At 39.3% G+C, this 17,386-nt stretch overlaps 1 protein-coding gene across 1 annotated transcript; it reads right to left on the bottom strand.

Annotated features, from left to right (window-relative positions):
• Nucleotides 1-13,716, bottom strand: ZNF474 (zinc finger protein 474). The gene is made up of 2 exons (XM_074382216.1): nucleotides 13,564-13,716; nucleotides 1-2,545 (listed from the first exon to the last, which is right to left on the bottom strand). The coding sequence occupies exon 2, from the start codon at nucleotides 2,331-2,333 to the stop codon at nucleotides 1,500-1,502; it is 834 nt and encodes a 277-aa protein (XP_074238317.1). The 5' UTR covers nucleotides 2,334-2,545; nucleotides 13,564-13,716; the 3' UTR covers nucleotides 1-1,499.
• Between the last annotated feature and the right edge of the window lie 3,670 nt (nucleotides 13,717-17,386).

The following is a 17,386-nucleotide window of genomic DNA, read 5'->3' on the forward strand; positions in this document are numbered from 1 at the left end:
TGCTCTGTTGCCCAGGCTGGAGTGCAGTGGTGTGATCTCAGCTCATTGCAACCTTCACCTCCTGGGTTCCAGCAATTCTCCCTGTCTCAGCCTCCTGAGTAGCTGGGACTACAGTCACACGCCACCACGTCCAGCTAATTTTTGTGTTTTTAGTAGAGATATATTGGTCAGGCTGATCTTGAAATCCTGATCTCAGGTGATTCACCTGCCTTGGCCTCCTAAAGTGCTGGAATTATAGGCATGAGCCACCTCACCAACCTAATCTTAGTTTTCTTAAGAATCCATTATCCCTGCGGGCTGGGCTTTTAAGTAGCAAGCCATGGAAAAACGACTTTACCACTTCTTGTTTCTCATGATTTGATATTCTATAAGACTGACACAAGATAGTACATTCACTATCTGGTTTAATGGCAGGACAAAGAACCTGGACCAGGCCCTGTCTTGCAGGTAGCCACTCTTGTAAGCATCTCTCTCCAATCCTTGTCTACGGTGAAACTTTAGATAAAACCCTAAAAACTCTTTGCCATTCAAGCTGGGGATTCCTGGGGTCATGCTTATTAAGAATGGCCCAAGTTGGGGGTCAGGGCCCTGTATTCAGCCTGAACACAAGACACAGAGAAGCAGCAGGAACTAAGCACCTCCCAGAACATAACCTAGTTGCTTCAATGTCTACACTGGGGTTAATTTCCTACTTACTACAACCATATAAATGTCAAATGAAAAAAAATATGCTGTATTTACAGAGCATGTGTATTTTTGGGAGTGTTTCAGTGTTTAATTGTTGCTAAAGTCATTTGGGGTTTTTGACACAGATTCTATTTTAGTAAGATAAACTCAGCATAACCCAGCATTGCCAAAAATGAATTCCTAAGGTAGATGACTAAAATAAACCAGCAATAAATATTGGCTGTTGGAAGGGAATTATATTATATCTCTGTAATGTAGACACAGCATTAATGACTCATTTTCAAATTACAGTCTCTCCCAGGGATTATTTGTATCAGGGATCAGGGAAGAAAGTAGTTCATTTCTCCTTCTTTTAGACAGCAGAATTGAAAAGGAATATGAACCCATCAGGCAACGATGTTTTTGTACCTATTTAGCCAAGAGAGATACAAGCCCTGGAGTCCAACAGGGAGTTAACTTGAACAGGCTGCATTGAGGCTGACATAAAGCATTGATAGAAAAAATACTAGGGGCTGAGGTGGCTGATTTGGGGGTTGGTTTTCTCTCATTCCCTACAGGCAGAGGGTGCCACCAGGTTCACGTAATGCATCTTATGTGGCCTGAATGATCTTATCAGTTACACTGGGTCCTGCCATGTTCCTTTGCTGCTTGGAATTAGTGGACTCTTTTAGGCCTCCTTTACTCCCTAAGGTCAAATTCTGATCTTTTGGCCCATGAGGTTGAGTTTTACCACTTCTCTGATGTACCAGAAGGCAGTCTGAGGCAAACGCCAGGCTACAATTTGGGCAGGGCACAAGCTGAGCTTGACTGGGTCACATGTGGCTGGACTGCACAGTCAGAAGTGGCTGAGGCTTCTGTGGGAGTGGCGGCTGGAGCTCCGTGAGAAGTCGGTCATTCTCCATTTTCCACTTTTCCAGGCATTTGGGCTCATGAATAGGAAGGGATAGGGTGCCAAATTCCCTACCACAAATGTAGCAGACAACGGTCCTTGGTCGGGCTGGGGTTCCACCTGGAGCTTTCCTGAGGCCAGTAAGGTGATCAGAACTATTACCGTGCGGTGCTCTGGGACCCTCACCCTTTGGCTTGCAGCTTCTCTGATGAACAAGAAGACGATCTGGCAAGAATGTGTGGCCACAGGACGCACAGGACAGAAGCTGAGCCTGGGCACTCTGAAATGCAGCCTCATTCGTTGCCTGAAGACTGGAGGACCCACTGCCACCAAGAGACTGCGGTTTGGAGGGTTGTGACCTCCTCAAGTGCTTGGGCAACTTGCTGTTTTCAATATGCCACTTTTGTAGGCACCGGGGTTCGTGAATGCCAATTGACTGGGACCCAAATTCTCGACCACAGATATAGCATACCCGCAATCCAGGCCTGCGAGCAGGGATCACAGGGGGACTAAACTGGCTTTCCGACATAATGCTTCTACTTGATGGTTTTGATAGTATCACAGTTCCAGGTCTTTTTTTCTGAGTGTCTGTCTTTATCTTTTCACCAGGATTAACTGTCTCTGTTTTTGGCGAAAGGCTAGAATAAGAGTCACTAGAGAGAAGCCCAACTTGGTTGATAAGGAAGGTGGGTTCTTTAGAATGGTGGAAAGTTTGTTGTAACTTATTGGAAATTCTTTTCTTCTTTCCTCTTTCCATTAGCAAAGATGCCTTTCTGCAGTGCTTGCTCTGATTTCAGGCCAGACTCACTTTGGGCTTCTGCTTATAGTGGAGGTTAGTGAGGTTGGTTGTCCTGGGGTTCACACTGTTGCCAGTACCTTATTCCCACAGACCATGACTCAGAGCTTCATTGCAGGGCAGCAGTCTGGAATGTTGGAAAGTCCTCATTAAACCTGAGATGTCTCCAAGATCTGTGGAGGAGGGTGAGAGACATAAGAAGTTATTATGTACAGACACACACACACACACACACACACACACACACACACACACACATATTTGGATTATAAAATAATAAAGGGCAATGAGTATTTTTTTGTGTTTTTTTGCTTGTTTTAAATATTGACCTTGTGTACTTTTTGACTAGCATAGTAATCAGCATATGGGATTTGGTCAGTAAACTAAAATAAACCTGAAGAAATTTTCCATCATCAACTGCATTATCACTGTGTTGGAAATAGTGCTCTGCCCAGGCCAGGCGCAGAGGCTCACACCTGTAATTCCAGCACTTTGGGAGGCTGAGGCAGGCGGATTGCAAGGTCAGGAGTTCAAGAACAGCCTGACCAACATGGTGAAACTCTGTCTCTACTAAAAATACAAAAATTATCTGGGTGTGGTGGTGCACGCCTGTAATCACAGCTACTCAGGAGGCTGAGGCAGGAGAATCACTGGAATCCAGGAGGCAGAAGTTGTAGTGAGCCGAGATCGAACCACTGCACTCTAGCCTGTGTGACAGAGCAAGACTCCGTCTCAAAAAAATAAGGAAAATTAAAAAAATAGCGCTCTGTCCAAAAAGTTAACTTGACCATTTTAGCACATCATAGATACAGATGACACAAACCAACAGAGGTGGAGACCAGTGGGGTGAGACCATAGAAGAGAAAACTGTGAACTGTGAAAATTAATGAAATCAGCAGGTCATACAAAAAGCCCCCCTGGGCCCCACAAAAACTTCCACTACGTCAGAGATTCTTAACTTGTTAGTGACATGGATTCCTTTGACAATTCTGTGACGCCTATGCACTTCTCAGAATAATATTCTTTTAAGCAAAAAATAAAAATGGTTGCTATCACAGGTGAAATCAGTTTTACTGAAGTAATTTGTCAAATATTTCTAGTCGTTATATATATTTTAATTGAGATAAAGTCTTGTCACAGACTTCTTGAGTGTCCATAGACCTGAAGTTAAGAACTCTTGCAGAAGAAGTAATTCAAGAATGAATCTTATAAGGATTATCGGGAAGGACAGAAAAGTCTTGTAACACATCATGTATTCACTTTTGTTTATTATTGGCATAGGGTATTAATTACGTGTAGCTATAATTCTCCAGCAAAGAGTACAGCTTAGGCCAGCACCCATCCTGGTGGGATATCTGCAGATCTTTCATGGAATAATGATACATAGATGCTGCTTGGGGCTCTTTCTTTCTTTCTTTCTTTCTTTTTTTTAAGTATCATACCTACTTTCTTGTTTTATGTATGTATGACTTCTAAATATTTTTTAAAATATAAAACAAAAGCACTGGATTCCCCAAACCAGAAGTGGCTGGTTAGAAATCCATTTATGGGAAGAAGCCTACATTTTTATATTGGGAAAAGTCATGAGTAAATTTTACCAGGAGTTTATAATCTGGCTCCCCAAAAAGATGATTTTAAGAAGCCTCAGGACCTTATTCATTTCCTGAAGGATGACCCAGATCAGGGTGATAGCCTCTAAAACATCCATTCTTAACCACAGAAAGAGCAGCCCCTGGTGTGAAGCTGGCTCCTGCACATCATGGCAAATACTCCAGTTCAGGCAGTGCAAGACCAGCAGTCCTGGTAATATGGAAACACTGGGCATTCTGTTTGATAAGGAATAAAAAGAGCTGTGAGATCTGTGCCCAGCTCCTGTATTTTGGTGCCAAGAAAGGTCTGAATCCTTGCCTTTAAGAGTATCAAATCAGGTCTGGCATGGAGAAGGAAGTTATTCTTCATTTTGACAGATTCCAAGACAGTAATATTAACAGATGTGGCAAAAGTATGTGTTGGCCCCAGAGCGGCCAGCACAAAAAATAAAACAGAGAAATTTATCACTTGATCAGTACCATCTAAAAGAGAAAGTAGATCTATGGAACATAGAAATAGGATAAAATTATTTCATTAGGTTTTTAAACCAGCCCATAGGTTATTTCCACAAACCAATCTTCTTCATTGGCTCTGTTCACCAAGGAATTTTAGTTTATCATTTTCCTTGATACCAGGAAATTGCAGGCACTAATATGACTTAAGAAGGCAGATTAGAAAAATCAGTGCAATCAAATAAATCTCCTTCCCCTAAATTTTCTCTGGCTCTGTCACTCTCTCTCTCTCTCTCTTTCTCTCTCTCTCTCTCTCTCTCTCTCTCTCACACACACACACACACACACACACACACATACACAGTCCTATTCCCAGTAGATTAGAATACTGAGAAATCCCCATGACTTTCCCCAACAACCCCTCCATCTCCCTTTTTGTAAGATAAGAGAAGTAATATTTATTGAATGCCAATTATGTGCAAAATATTGCAATGATTTTTTTGTAAACATAATTTTAGTTAATTCTCAAATCACTATGAAGCAGGTATTATTATTTCGATTTTTGTAAGTAAAGAAACCAACTCAGGAAAGACCAGTGATTTGCCCAAGGCTGTCAAGTTTCTACATGACAGAACTGTGAATCAATTCCAGCTCTCTTTGGCTCCAATACGTGGCTCTTTCCATTATTCATTCTGCCTAAATTCCTCCAGCAGAGCTTCTTCCCTTTAGTTTTATCTCTGTTTTAATGTACTATCCATTTGACTCAGGGGAAGGTAACTAAGCTCTCACCAGCCGTTATGCTTCCTTTTAGGAGAAGGAAGAGGCAAGAGGGAGGAGGGCAGATGAGGCACAGAGGAGGAACCTCTGAGAGGGAAAAAACAGAAGAGGGAGGCTGGGACTACTAAACACAATGTTTTTAATGTTGAGCGACAGGGGCCATTTTTTTTTATAGGTTTGGGAGTACATGTGCCCATTTGGTCTATGGGCATATTGCATAATGCTGAGGTCTGGAGTGCACATGAGTCCATCTCCCAGGTAGTATGCGTAGTACCTAGTAGGTAGTTTCTCAGCACTTCCTCTTCTTGCATTGCCCCATGTCTGTTGTTCCCATCTTTATGCCCAGGTGTATTTGACCGTTACCTCCCACTTATAAGTGAGAACGTGTGGTATTTCGTTTTCTGTTTCTGCATTAAGAATCATTTTATTTTGCCACATACAGTTGTGTTCTAGATGTAGTTTTTCCTGAGTGATGTGCAGTGCAGATTCTTTTAATTTCTCCAATATCTTCAGAAAAATCTACATAACCAGCAGAGGTAGGGATCAGTTGTGGGCATGGGGCAGATCAACAATGAATGATATGTTTTCTCTGTCTTTATCATGGGCACAGGGCAAAAGTGAAGGCTTCCCCAAGAGGCCAGGTGGTACTCAGTTTGAAGCCATGTCACCATTTTGATTAGGGACAGAGCTTACTGTACAGAAGCATTTGTGCACTGCAAACATTTTCTCTGCAGCAAACACAGAGAAACATTACAAAACGTCCATTTGAATCTTCAACTTTTCTTTTTCTACCATCCCTTTCCTCCTCCAATGTTTTCCTGAAATTTTTCTCTTGTCAGTAAAAGTAGCAAAATATGGAAGATGAGGCAACTGGAATCCAGTGGCATCTTTGGGAACGGAGGTGTCTTGTGGAGAAATGCATTGTGTTTCTGCAGGTGACTGTGCAAAGGCCACAGCCATGGCACAGCAGTGTTTGCTGCTCTCCCTTTATAAGTTAGCTCTAAAAGCAAAAGTGCTGGGAAACGCTAAATGCATATACTTAAATCACCTAAGAAATTGGACTGTCACCCAAAACGTCATCAAGCAGTGTTGCTAGGTTATAAAGAGAACCACTTTGCAAAGCCAGCCAGTTTTACCTCAAGCGTCTCTGGGGAAATGTTCACTCAGTTGGCCTGAATTATTCGTTCTGACCATATCTGCACGTAGGACATTTAAAGAATGTCTTGGAAGGCATCACTTTTTATCAACATGATGCCATTTTTCCATTCTCTTCAGGGTTCAGGGAGAGACAAACACACGAAGATGAATGTAATAACCGTGGAAATCCAAAAACCATCTTGGCATTAGAAGGTCTCTTTAAAAGAGAGGCAATAGCACACAATGAAAAATGTGATCATATCTTTTAAAAGATCATGTTATCCTTTGAAACAAAAGAAATATAGTTGATACATGACATGACCCCTTCTCTATTAGTATTGAATTCAACTTCTTTAAATGGACAAAAGTATAAATAAGAAAGATGGAGTTGGGGCTAATGGTGGCTCTGAGCAAGATTCTAAAATAGAGGAGATTCATCTTCAATATTCTTTATCTGCCCCATTCAGCAGCCTCCACTCTCTAGCTTAGTATCCTTTTAGGCTCATCAATCCTTCTTACCTATGAAATATTGCTTTCAAAAAGGAGCTGATGGACTCATTCACACCAAAGCTTATAATTGATCAAGTAATATCCCTTCCAGTGTCTGGCAGAGACAGTTAGTTCCTTAGCAATAGCCATTCCACTCAACTCCCTCAATTAATAGACACCAGTCTATTAATTAATAGACATCTACCAGCTCCTTTGTAGTTAGTGAAAATATTGTGTGTGGAACTTGTAAGAACAATTCTTGAAAAGGATGAAGAGCACAACTGCTTCTCTTCCTTTCCTTCTTGCTGATGGGAAGGACCAGCGCTCTGGCAGCTAGATGAGAACAGGTTTCATTTACGTAACCCCTGATAGGACAGAGCAGAGACCTGGGTGGACTTGGGTCCCTGATAATGCTGGAACCATGATAGAAGACCCGGAGTGCATTCCTTGAACTTTATTTACATAAGAAAAGTAAATTTTTATTTTTATTTTAGCCATTTTTAAGAGTCTGTTCTTCACATGGAAACCTAATACTAATTGAGAGATGTCTGTGTTTTAATAGTGATGATTAGTGCTACTTAATCTTAATAATATTATTTCAAAATTCAGGATTTTTCGATGAAGGAATTTTTTTCTGAGGGAGTAGAGGTTTGGGTGCAAAATTGACTTATTAAATATACACTTTTTCTTAAAAATCAGAATTTAAAAAATTGATACTATAAATACCATATCAGTTTTTCTTATGAAATTGATTCACAACACTTCCTTTTTTAGAGATTTTTTAAAGAAAAATATTTAATGACTATTTTTTATCAAAAAACAACAGCCAATTTGCCCCACAAGCTTCTTAAAGAGCTAGAATTTAGCAATATTTTGCCAGTTATTAACTTATTGTCTTTATACTTCCAACCTTCTTTTCTATATTTAGCTTTATGACACAGGTACTGGGACTCTGCACTGACCATTTCTGCTTTGCAAGCTGGCTCTGTGTTATGCTCTGCCAACAGGAATAATGGAAGGATAATGCGAGAATTGGGGAGCAAGAGGGCATTTAATCCTTTTAAAGGCTCCCTGTGTGCATGTGGTCGCTGTGAGCATTATTCCAGCAACACTTCTCTGCTTCTGCAGCAGCACTTCTTTTCAGTAGCAGCAGCTGAATCCACTCAAGTTTGTAAAACCAGGCGAACTGATCCTTCCCCACCAGATGCAGTCACCAGCCAGTCTGTGCCTTCTTAGAGATCTAGTTTTTAACTCCACAGGGTGCCTCTTCTAAGTTTCTAAACTTTTAATAATTCAAATGGTGGATGTAACAACCCTCAAAATACAAGTAATAATAATCTGTGATATTCAGGCTGCATACTACTTAAATATTACAATAAGTATAACTGCAAATTAATTCTTTCATAGCATCTTACAAAATAAGACGCTTATCTGAACATTTAATCCTTCACTCATTCAGACCACTGAAAATACATTTTTGTAATTTTTACACTATTGCCATGCTTTAAAAGCTAGAAAGTTTGTTCTTCCATTTTCCAGTAACTAAACAAATTCATAAGGGAAAACTGATGTTTTAAGTATGCTTGTATTTTGCTAAAGTTTATATGACACTCTTCACCTGCTGACCCCTCAGCCACAAGGCCATCACTGCCACAGAGGGAGCCACAGCAAAGTGACCCTACTCATAGACCAGGGATGACCAGGAGTGTCAAGGGCAGCTGGGCAGCTGATCTGGCTCACTCTGGTGCTGCACACTCTCTTCTAGGCCGCATCTGGTCCAGTGGCATCTGCAGACCTTTGCCAATCTGATGTAAGTAGGAAAGGCCATGTGAGAGCAACTGGGACCTAAAGGCAGTATGGCTTAAGAAATATAGGAGCAGCATTTGAAAGGTAAAAGGTGGAAACCATTTTCACAAAAGTCATTTAGCCTGAGTCACAGCTTTGAGAAAATATTGGCATTTCTAGACTGATTATAAATAATGACAAATTTCCTTTTCTTTGTCTCTTCTTCACTGTGAATAATTTTAAGCCAAGAAATAAGTTATTTCACTTTCATTCAATCTAATTGTCAGGTATAAACATAATAGTCTATGGTGTTAGAAAATCTATGAAAAAAATGGGAGAAATGCACTTTTTGTGCTTCTAACTAGAGCCTTCTGCAAAGGCATTTTATGGTGTTAAGGCTTATAATATCACCCTATGAAAACTATTGTTAGATCAAGCTTGTAATTTTCACTCTATATTGAGTATCCAAATCACAGAGTACCAAAGAGTCATGAATACCACACAGGTATGCTCTTATAATTGTAATATTGACATTTGCTGTGGTGGAGCACTGGTTATACAAACCATCAGTATAATCACAGTAGAGGCCTATAATACATAGAAATTCAAAGGATAGTCCAAAAAAGAAAAAAGTGGAAGAGTCAGGCTGTGAAATAACAAGTCTTCAGAGGAATTTCACATGCTGTATTTTCTCACAGATAATTTTATTCTAACAGAGTGGCTCTATACCAACATGTCTTTTTCAAGATTTTTAAGCATTGTCGCATAGGCACATCTGGCCCATAGGTAAGTTCCTTTTAGCCTGCAGAAAGTCAAAACTGCTTAATTTAGTCCCTATTATTTTAAAATGGGGAGATGTTACATAAAATAAGGATTTTTGGTTTCTCTTGAAAAGTAGAAGAGCTGACCAAACAGAGCCCACATTCCTGTGTGACAATATCCAACCTAAGCTGATGCTGAATAAGAGCCGTACCTGTGGTTCAGAGAGCCAGCCTTTACTCTTCCAAAGCTGCTCACGAGCCTGATTCACTAAGTTATAGTTCATGCTTCAGCCTCAGTAGCATTTCAGTTTATGACCCTGTGTGACTCTTGCTTGCAAGTGTCCTGTGGGGACATTTTTCTTCATAATTAACTATTAAAAATCACTGCCAGGAATTGAGAATCCAACTGAAGTCTTTTTTATAGGATATAATTGTTATAAACACAACATATTTATTAATAAATATTTAGAATATTTGGAAAGGAATCTTCCTAATGAAAGTAGATTAGGCCTGAAATGCTTGAGTCTAGGAGGGAGGGTAAAATCCAAGAAGAAAAGACAGAATCGGTGACTTAAGAAGGAATTACTATAAGCTGTGGAAGGCTTATAGAAGATGATATATACCGAACGTCAGAGCGACAAAATAAAGCAACGAGTGGTTAGAACAGCTACAGGTGGGATTATAGAATAAATAAAAAGAAAACAGGGAAACACAGACAAAATTGTGTTTAGTGAAACATCTAAACTTTTTAGAGACATTTCAGTAATTATTCATTTATTGGTTGATATCTTAAGAGCTACTCTTCTATTTAAGCCAATGGACTTTGCTTTACCATTAAATGACTCCCCAGATGAGGACTGTCAAATGTCTTATATTATTCATTTAAAGAAAGAATCAGCCAATTAAAACAACCATAAATAAGCTATATAGCCCATAGGTGGATTGTAAAGATTTGCTCTGGAAATAACTTTATAAGAGAATTATGCTTCCTCATGGGGATTGTAGGGTTTGGTACACTTTTTCTTTCTGCCAAGCTGTCCATTTTGTCGAGAAGTACCTATAAATTAGTTTCAACTGAAAATGTGTAAGAACAGTACAGCAGCCCCTTGTCAACCTAGAATGAGATCTACAGCCATCAAGAGTCTAAAATCGATATATTATTATTTTTAAAAATTGGGTGGAAAAAACCCACAGATAACCATATTTTAGTATCTACATTTTAAAAGAGCTGCAAATAGATGCATGTGTTTGCCAGCCCCCACTATATGATATGCCTGCACAAAGTTCCCACTGTCGTTATACTCTTGCTTTCGTTGAATTCAGTGCAACACTTTTGGCACAGGCTTCTCAGCCACAGTCTGTTAGTATCAGAAGTGTGATCACTAAATGTAGTGTGTCCAGGTGGAAACAAACATGTTGAAGAATACAGCTGCACATGAAGGGAGCTGCTTGGCCAGCATAAATTGGCATAAGACAGATGGGCTCACTGAATCCTGGAGGAGCCTCTCTAACATATCACCCACTGACCTTACAACAGTATCAAAGTTATGCCTTAGTTCTACCCACCTCCAGGAGGTCAGTGCCTCCTGGAGCCTGGCTAACACTTAAACTGATGATCAATACCATGCGTTACAGACATCAACACCTCAACACCCTGTGTTAATAATGTGGTCTCCACCCAAAGCTGTTTCTGAGGAAAATGCCTGGGAAGGAAGTCAAAAACAGCAGAGTCCAAAAGGCAGGCTGGGCTTCCCCTGTCTGCACGAATGAATGCACCTCTATTTTCTGATATCCTCGCCATAAACTCCCCTGGTGGTGACTCTGGAGACCTGGTAGTTTGTATGTGCCCACAGGCTGAAAGCTGTATCTGAACATGGGCTTTTTGTTACTCTTCTCCTCACACTTCTTATCCTTCTATATGAATAAGTCACCAAAATACTGTTGTCATACCATTTGACATCGCTGATCTTGGCCACAAGGCACTCTTTCATTGACCACATGATTAGAGCTCGCTGATGATTCAGAGTCCTCAGCCCTACAAATTCTCATTTCTCAGGAAAGCTTGTTTGAGATATCCTCTGCTGGAGAAAACCACCAGAATGAGTCTCCTGTTGTCTAGAGAGAACTTGTTCATTCTTTGTTTCCCCAGAACCAAACCAAACAAAACATGCAACCTGGTGACGGTTTATTTAAAAACCTTTTCAGCTTATCATTTAAATTTTTTGTGGTTCAACATTTATTGAAAGCCTCCTTCCACCCCATGCCCAATAACTCTCAACTGCCTTGTTCTGTTTGCCTTTAGTAAACAAAAAGATCATGTGTATATTTTGTCACATGTAAGATTAGGATATTTGATGGAAGAGTCTAATCTAAAATCAACTTTGTGGGTGCTGATGTTTCCTATCTTTCTTGTGTTTTCCACAGGCTCTTTTCCCCCACCTTCTTCTATTTCATTTTGTTTCATTGTTTCCACTGTCTGTCTGAGCTTTAAATTTAGGACAGCCCAACAAGAATATCCAGTAAGGACAAGATGCCATTAGAAAGAGAGTGAAGGGCATAGAACCCTGTCGTTGTCACCCTGCTAACGTCCTCCGGATTTTCCGTTTGGCTGGAGAGATCAAGGCAATGCCAACAATTCCAGCTCACTGCTAGAAAAATGTGGTTTATATTTTAACATCATTTTATTCTGGAGAAAGGAGTATTAGAAGTGATGTGCCCAGTTTAATCTCATGAGTCATCAAAGGTGGAGAACTTCTTCCCCAGTGGGAAAGATACAGCGATAGGAGAAATTTGAAGTGTGAAAGGGCCTCAATTAGTTGTTCCAAGGGAGGGATCTAAGAGCCAAAAAATACATGTGCTTCTTGAAGCCAGGAAGACCAAGGAAACAGATTCTCTCCTACTGCCCCCAAAAGAAAGATGATCTTGCTGTGAGCTGGCTGTGATGTTTCACGCCTGTAATTCTGGCACTTTAGGAGGCCAAGGCAGGAGGATCACTTGAGGTCAGGAGTTCAAGACTAGCCTGACCAACATGGTGAAACCTCATATCTGCAAAAACTTAGCCAGGCATAGGGACACACACCTGTAATCCCAGCTACTCAGGTGGTTAAAGCATGAGAATACCTTGAACCTGAGAGTTGGAGGCTTCAGTGAGCTGAGATTGTGCCATGGCACTCCAGCCTGAGTGACACACTGTCTCAAAAATAAATAAATGGAAATAAAAGCTGAAAACACATTTCGATTTTGTGGTGTTATTTTCTATATGGAATCCTATCCTAAAATGGATCCCCTATCCTGCTGTACCATGACATTTATGTGTGGCTCCATTAAATGTCCCCTTGGCATCAGTAGGTAGGTCATGGGCATTGTTGTTTATCCAGCTCATACCTATTCTGTATGCTCTATATAAACATGAGCAAAGCAAAGATAAAATTTGGAATATACCATAAAATAGCACAAGAGCAGTGGAGATGCTGCCCGTGGTGCCCAGAAAGGAGTAGAATTCATTTTAATACAGGAGTGAGACTGAATATTTTGCCTATAATTGAGCCAGTTTTTGAAATTCCCCACAGGTAGAAGAGGGTCAAGCAAGGACAAATGACAGCATTAACATGATGTAGGTCTCCAAAGACGGGACATCCCTTACTCTTTTCCTGCCTGCATGCTCCCTCATGGAGAAAGAGATACATGATAGTTTGGATTTAATTGCAGTTTACAGTTTCCTAGATATATTTCATTGTTTTGTTTTATCATACTATGATCTTTTAAAATATATCTTGCCATTCAGATGTTAAGAATTAAAGTTAATTTTTTTAGGTTTGATGACATTATAATTGCAGTTCTTTTGAGATAATTGTAGATTCACACATTGTTGAAAGAAATAATACAGAGATCCCTTGTAAACTTGCCCAGTTCCCTCAATGATAACATTTTGCAGAACTATAGTATAGATATTATACTATAATATTACCTCAACCAAGATATTGATGTTGATACAATCTATGGAGTTAAGTCAGAATCCTCAGTTTTATTTGTATTCTTGTGTGTGTATCAAGCTCTATGTAATTTTATCAACTGTTTAATAAGTATCTACTACTTCTGTTTTTAATGAGAATTTATCACATTGATAGCATCTGAATTTTGGCTGGAATTAAATTTCAACATGCATTTTAGAAGGGATAAACATTCAACCATAACACCTACGGTTTCCAATTCCAGGCTGTAGAAGAGCTCTTCACCTGTGAAGGTTTTCCATGATGGTTTGTGGTTAGCCCAGCTTCTAGGTAAACTTTTCAGAGAAGTCCGTTCACCTATGTTCATGGGACACCAATAATATATATCAGGAATATCCTCTTTTTTAACTCTTCTCCTTTACCTTTCTTGTCCATTTGTGCTTATAAGTCCTCTCTACAAAGACTGCTTCATTAACTGCAAATATGGCAAATAACTCCTAAGCTGCCTTAAAAGGTTTTTTTTTTTTTTTTTTTTTTTCTATCTTCAGAAATGAGTTTACTCTGGCTCCCAGGGTGGAAACATGCAGATGTGATGCCAGGCCCTTATTTCCTTTCAATAGGCATTAACAATTTTTTAATATTTCACTTTTGTTCAGTCACTATTCTTTCTTCCCGATTTAAGTGTTATAATCTGGTTTTCATTCACTTGTTCACATCATCATGTTCCCTGTTTTCTAGTGTTTCAAATACCAGGATCTTATAGTATCATAATTATATGGAAAAAGTACATAGAGTAGGCTGAACTACCTGAAGACATTATGAAATCAATATTTGAAAATGCATACATTTAGGATTTGTCCTGTAAATATCATGAAATAATGACAATTATTTAGGTCACAAATCTTGATCCTTTCTAGTTGATTGCAAAATTCCAGTTACAAAATTGACAATAAAATAAATGTGGTTACATGAAAGATCATTACATTTTTAGGAAATGACAATAAAGCATATTTTATATAGGCTAGGAATGGATAGTGTTCATTTAAGTAATTTTAGCTAAAACAGCATTCCTGTGCTACTTCTGGGAATCTCTGTTGAAAACTTTACTTGGAAACTGCTTAGCACCCATAAATGCCCCAATAGTTCGAATAATTAAACTTTGTTTGACATGGTGTTTTACATTGGAAACAGGTTAACTGAAGGGGAAAATGTGCTTTTAATTTTTGTTGATTGAAATGTCATATGTTTCATATATAAGATGGTTCACTTGTAACTGAACAGATAAAGCGATCCCAGATTTATCTGATTTTAATGTTTCACAACCATTCAGTATTTTTGAGTGAAAATGGCATGAACTGATTCAAGGAATGTAAATATTAACTTTTATTACAAATTTATAATTTTTAAATGATACCATAATGTAACTTTATATATTTTTCCATTCTTTCAATGGATATGCATACTTGTCAAGAAAATAAAATTTTATCAGTTATATTTATTATCATATCACTGAGGACTCTGCTTTCAATTGTTCACACACATGAATAAACAAACATGTACACACATACACACATACATACATCACACACCTTCTACATTCTTCTCCACATTTCTTCCGGGTTAAGAGGATGTATTGATAATCATTGTTATAAAGTCATTTAGTAATTAATCCATGCCACAGTGCCAGTCCATCTGAGACTTATTTGGTGATGATATGCTGGATTGTAACTAGGTCATATGGTAGTAATAAGGACAATTATTGGCTGAGAGTCTAACTAAAACTCAAGATTTGAGTCTTTGCCCAATTGCCTTTTTCTTCTATTTCCAGTCCTCACTACTCTTTATTTTGTTCTTTGTTCATTTCACAATAATTTTACTAAAATAACCTTTTAACCATATCTTTGAACTTGGGACAAGTCACATTGGTGGTGAGGCCAGGCTGAGAAGATCAGGAGGATGTTTGCCTTTGCCTTAGCTCTTCAAGTAGAGTCCCCCTCTTATTGTGGGTTTGCATGTGAAACGCAAGGTAAAAAATTAGACAACGGGGGAAAATGGGAAAGGCACTAACAACCACTCTTAACAATTTTTAGCATGTTTTTGTTTTCTATATGATTGCACATTAATAATCTGGCAGAAAGAAAACATCTTGTCATATTCCATCATCTTATGATTTTCTTCTGCTCCCCTTCTCATCTTAGTATTTTCTGCCTTTGCATTTTAATATATCTCCTTTCCCATGTTTTTTCACTCCTGTCTTCATTCTACCCGTTTGATATTGAATAACTTCTTGCGATATTACATCAATTCATGTAAAAGCATTTCCACATCTGGCATTGAAGTGGTTGGTTATTTCTTCTGGCTGTTTTGCCTGCACTCAGAAGTCTAATGCCAGGCAGGTGAATGGGTGTAACTTATCATCTGTGGGCTGTTTCAACCATGTAGGTGAAGAGCCACCTCCACTCTCAGCCCTCATCTATCTTTTCCAGGGCAGTCACATTTAACTTCTTAAGCTACAATCACAACTTAAACCTCTGCTGACTAACTGCTGCCCCATGGTTGTCGCACTGCTCTCAGAATAAAATCCAATCTCTTGACCTTGAATGCCGTTTGCAACCTGGTACCGCCCTCAGTCTCTGCCTAGCTCCTTTTGCTCTCCCCTTTCTGCACCATGCTCCATCCATGCTCACCCCTCAGTTCTTCAGACAAGTCAAACTCTCTTTCACTCTGGGGGAGATTGGGAGAGGGACTGGAAAGAGGCTTTCCACATGCTCTTGCCATTGCAAGAAGAACATTTCAAGACTGCAGGCCTTTCAATATCAATGTACTATTTTTGGGAGGTATCCCATCATTAGAAGGGCTGACAAACTATGACGCACAAGATAAATCTGGCCATTGTTCAGCTCTTTTGTAAATAAAGTTTTATTAAAACACAGCCATGCTTATTCATTTATGTTTGTCTTTGACTGTTTTTGCCCTACAATGCCAGAGTGTATGGCCTACCAGGCCTTAACTATTTACTATTTGGGCAAAGGTAAGAAAGTTTTCTAACACTTCCATTAGAGCATTCAAATTAGATTTCATTTTAACATTAAGACATCGAGTTATTAATCAATGTGAACTTACAGCACTCAATGCAACCAGAATCCTACTAAGTGCTGTCTGCACAGAACTCCATAAGCCTTCGATTAGTGTCTCCTTTCAAACAAATGCTTGGCTGTGTTGTACTCTGGACATTCTGTTTGCAGTTTGCCATTTCTTTTAACTGGTTAGCAACTTGCCTCTTCACATTCTCCCTCTCTGCTGCTCCCAACAAAGTATATTCCTATTACCATATTTGTCTACTATGATATTTAGAAATTGCTTCTCCATGTTTGTAAGACTCCACAGAAATCATCACTGATCCCTCAGGAAGGGTGTTCTGGAATCGTTCACATTCTTCACCATTTACAACTTACTTCAAGAATTGCATGTAATCCTGAAAATGTATCATTCACCAGATCGTCTGGGAAAATTGAGTTAAAATAGTATTACGTATTTATCTGAATTATGTAGACCCAGAGAAGAAACAACCATATGAAGATCTAGTTGGTTAAAAAAAAAAATTCTCTTTGAAATAATAGATAAGGTCGGGCATGGTGGCTCACACCTGTAATCCCAGCACTTTGGGAGGCTGAGGTGGGTGGATTACCTGAGTTCAGGAGTTCAAGACCAGCCTGGCTAACATGGTGAAACCCCATCTCTACTAAAAATACAAAAATTAGCCAGGCGTGGTGGTGCACACCTGTAATCCTAGCTACTCGGGAGGCTGAAGCAGGAGAATCACTTAAACCTGGGAGGTGGAGGTTGTGTTGAACTGAGATCAGGCCATTGTACTCCAACCTGGGCAACAGAGTGAGACTCCATCTCATTAAAAAAAAAAAAAAAAAAAAAGCATGGACTGTTGTGCCACACACCCAGTGATCCATCCAAAAACAAGGACTGCAGCCTAAATTCCAAATGCCAGAGACTGAAAATTTCAGCCTTGCTAAGGGAACACCTTGATGTTTGAACCTTTGTTTTTTGTACAGGGCATT

Source organism: Saimiri boliviensis, chromosome 1, assembly GCF_048565385.1.
Source record: "Saimiri boliviensis isolate mSaiBol1 chromosome 1, mSaiBol1.pri, whole genome shotgun sequence".
Classification (NCBI taxonomy): Eukaryota; Metazoa; Chordata; class Mammalia; order Primates; family Cebidae; genus Saimiri; species Saimiri boliviensis.

Bases quoted from the DNA above. Each gene is read 5' to 3' on its own strand.
- ZNF474 (XM_074382216.1), bottom strand. From the start codon at position 2,333: ATGGAAAGAGGAAAGAAGAAAAGAATTTCCAATAAGTTACAACAAACT.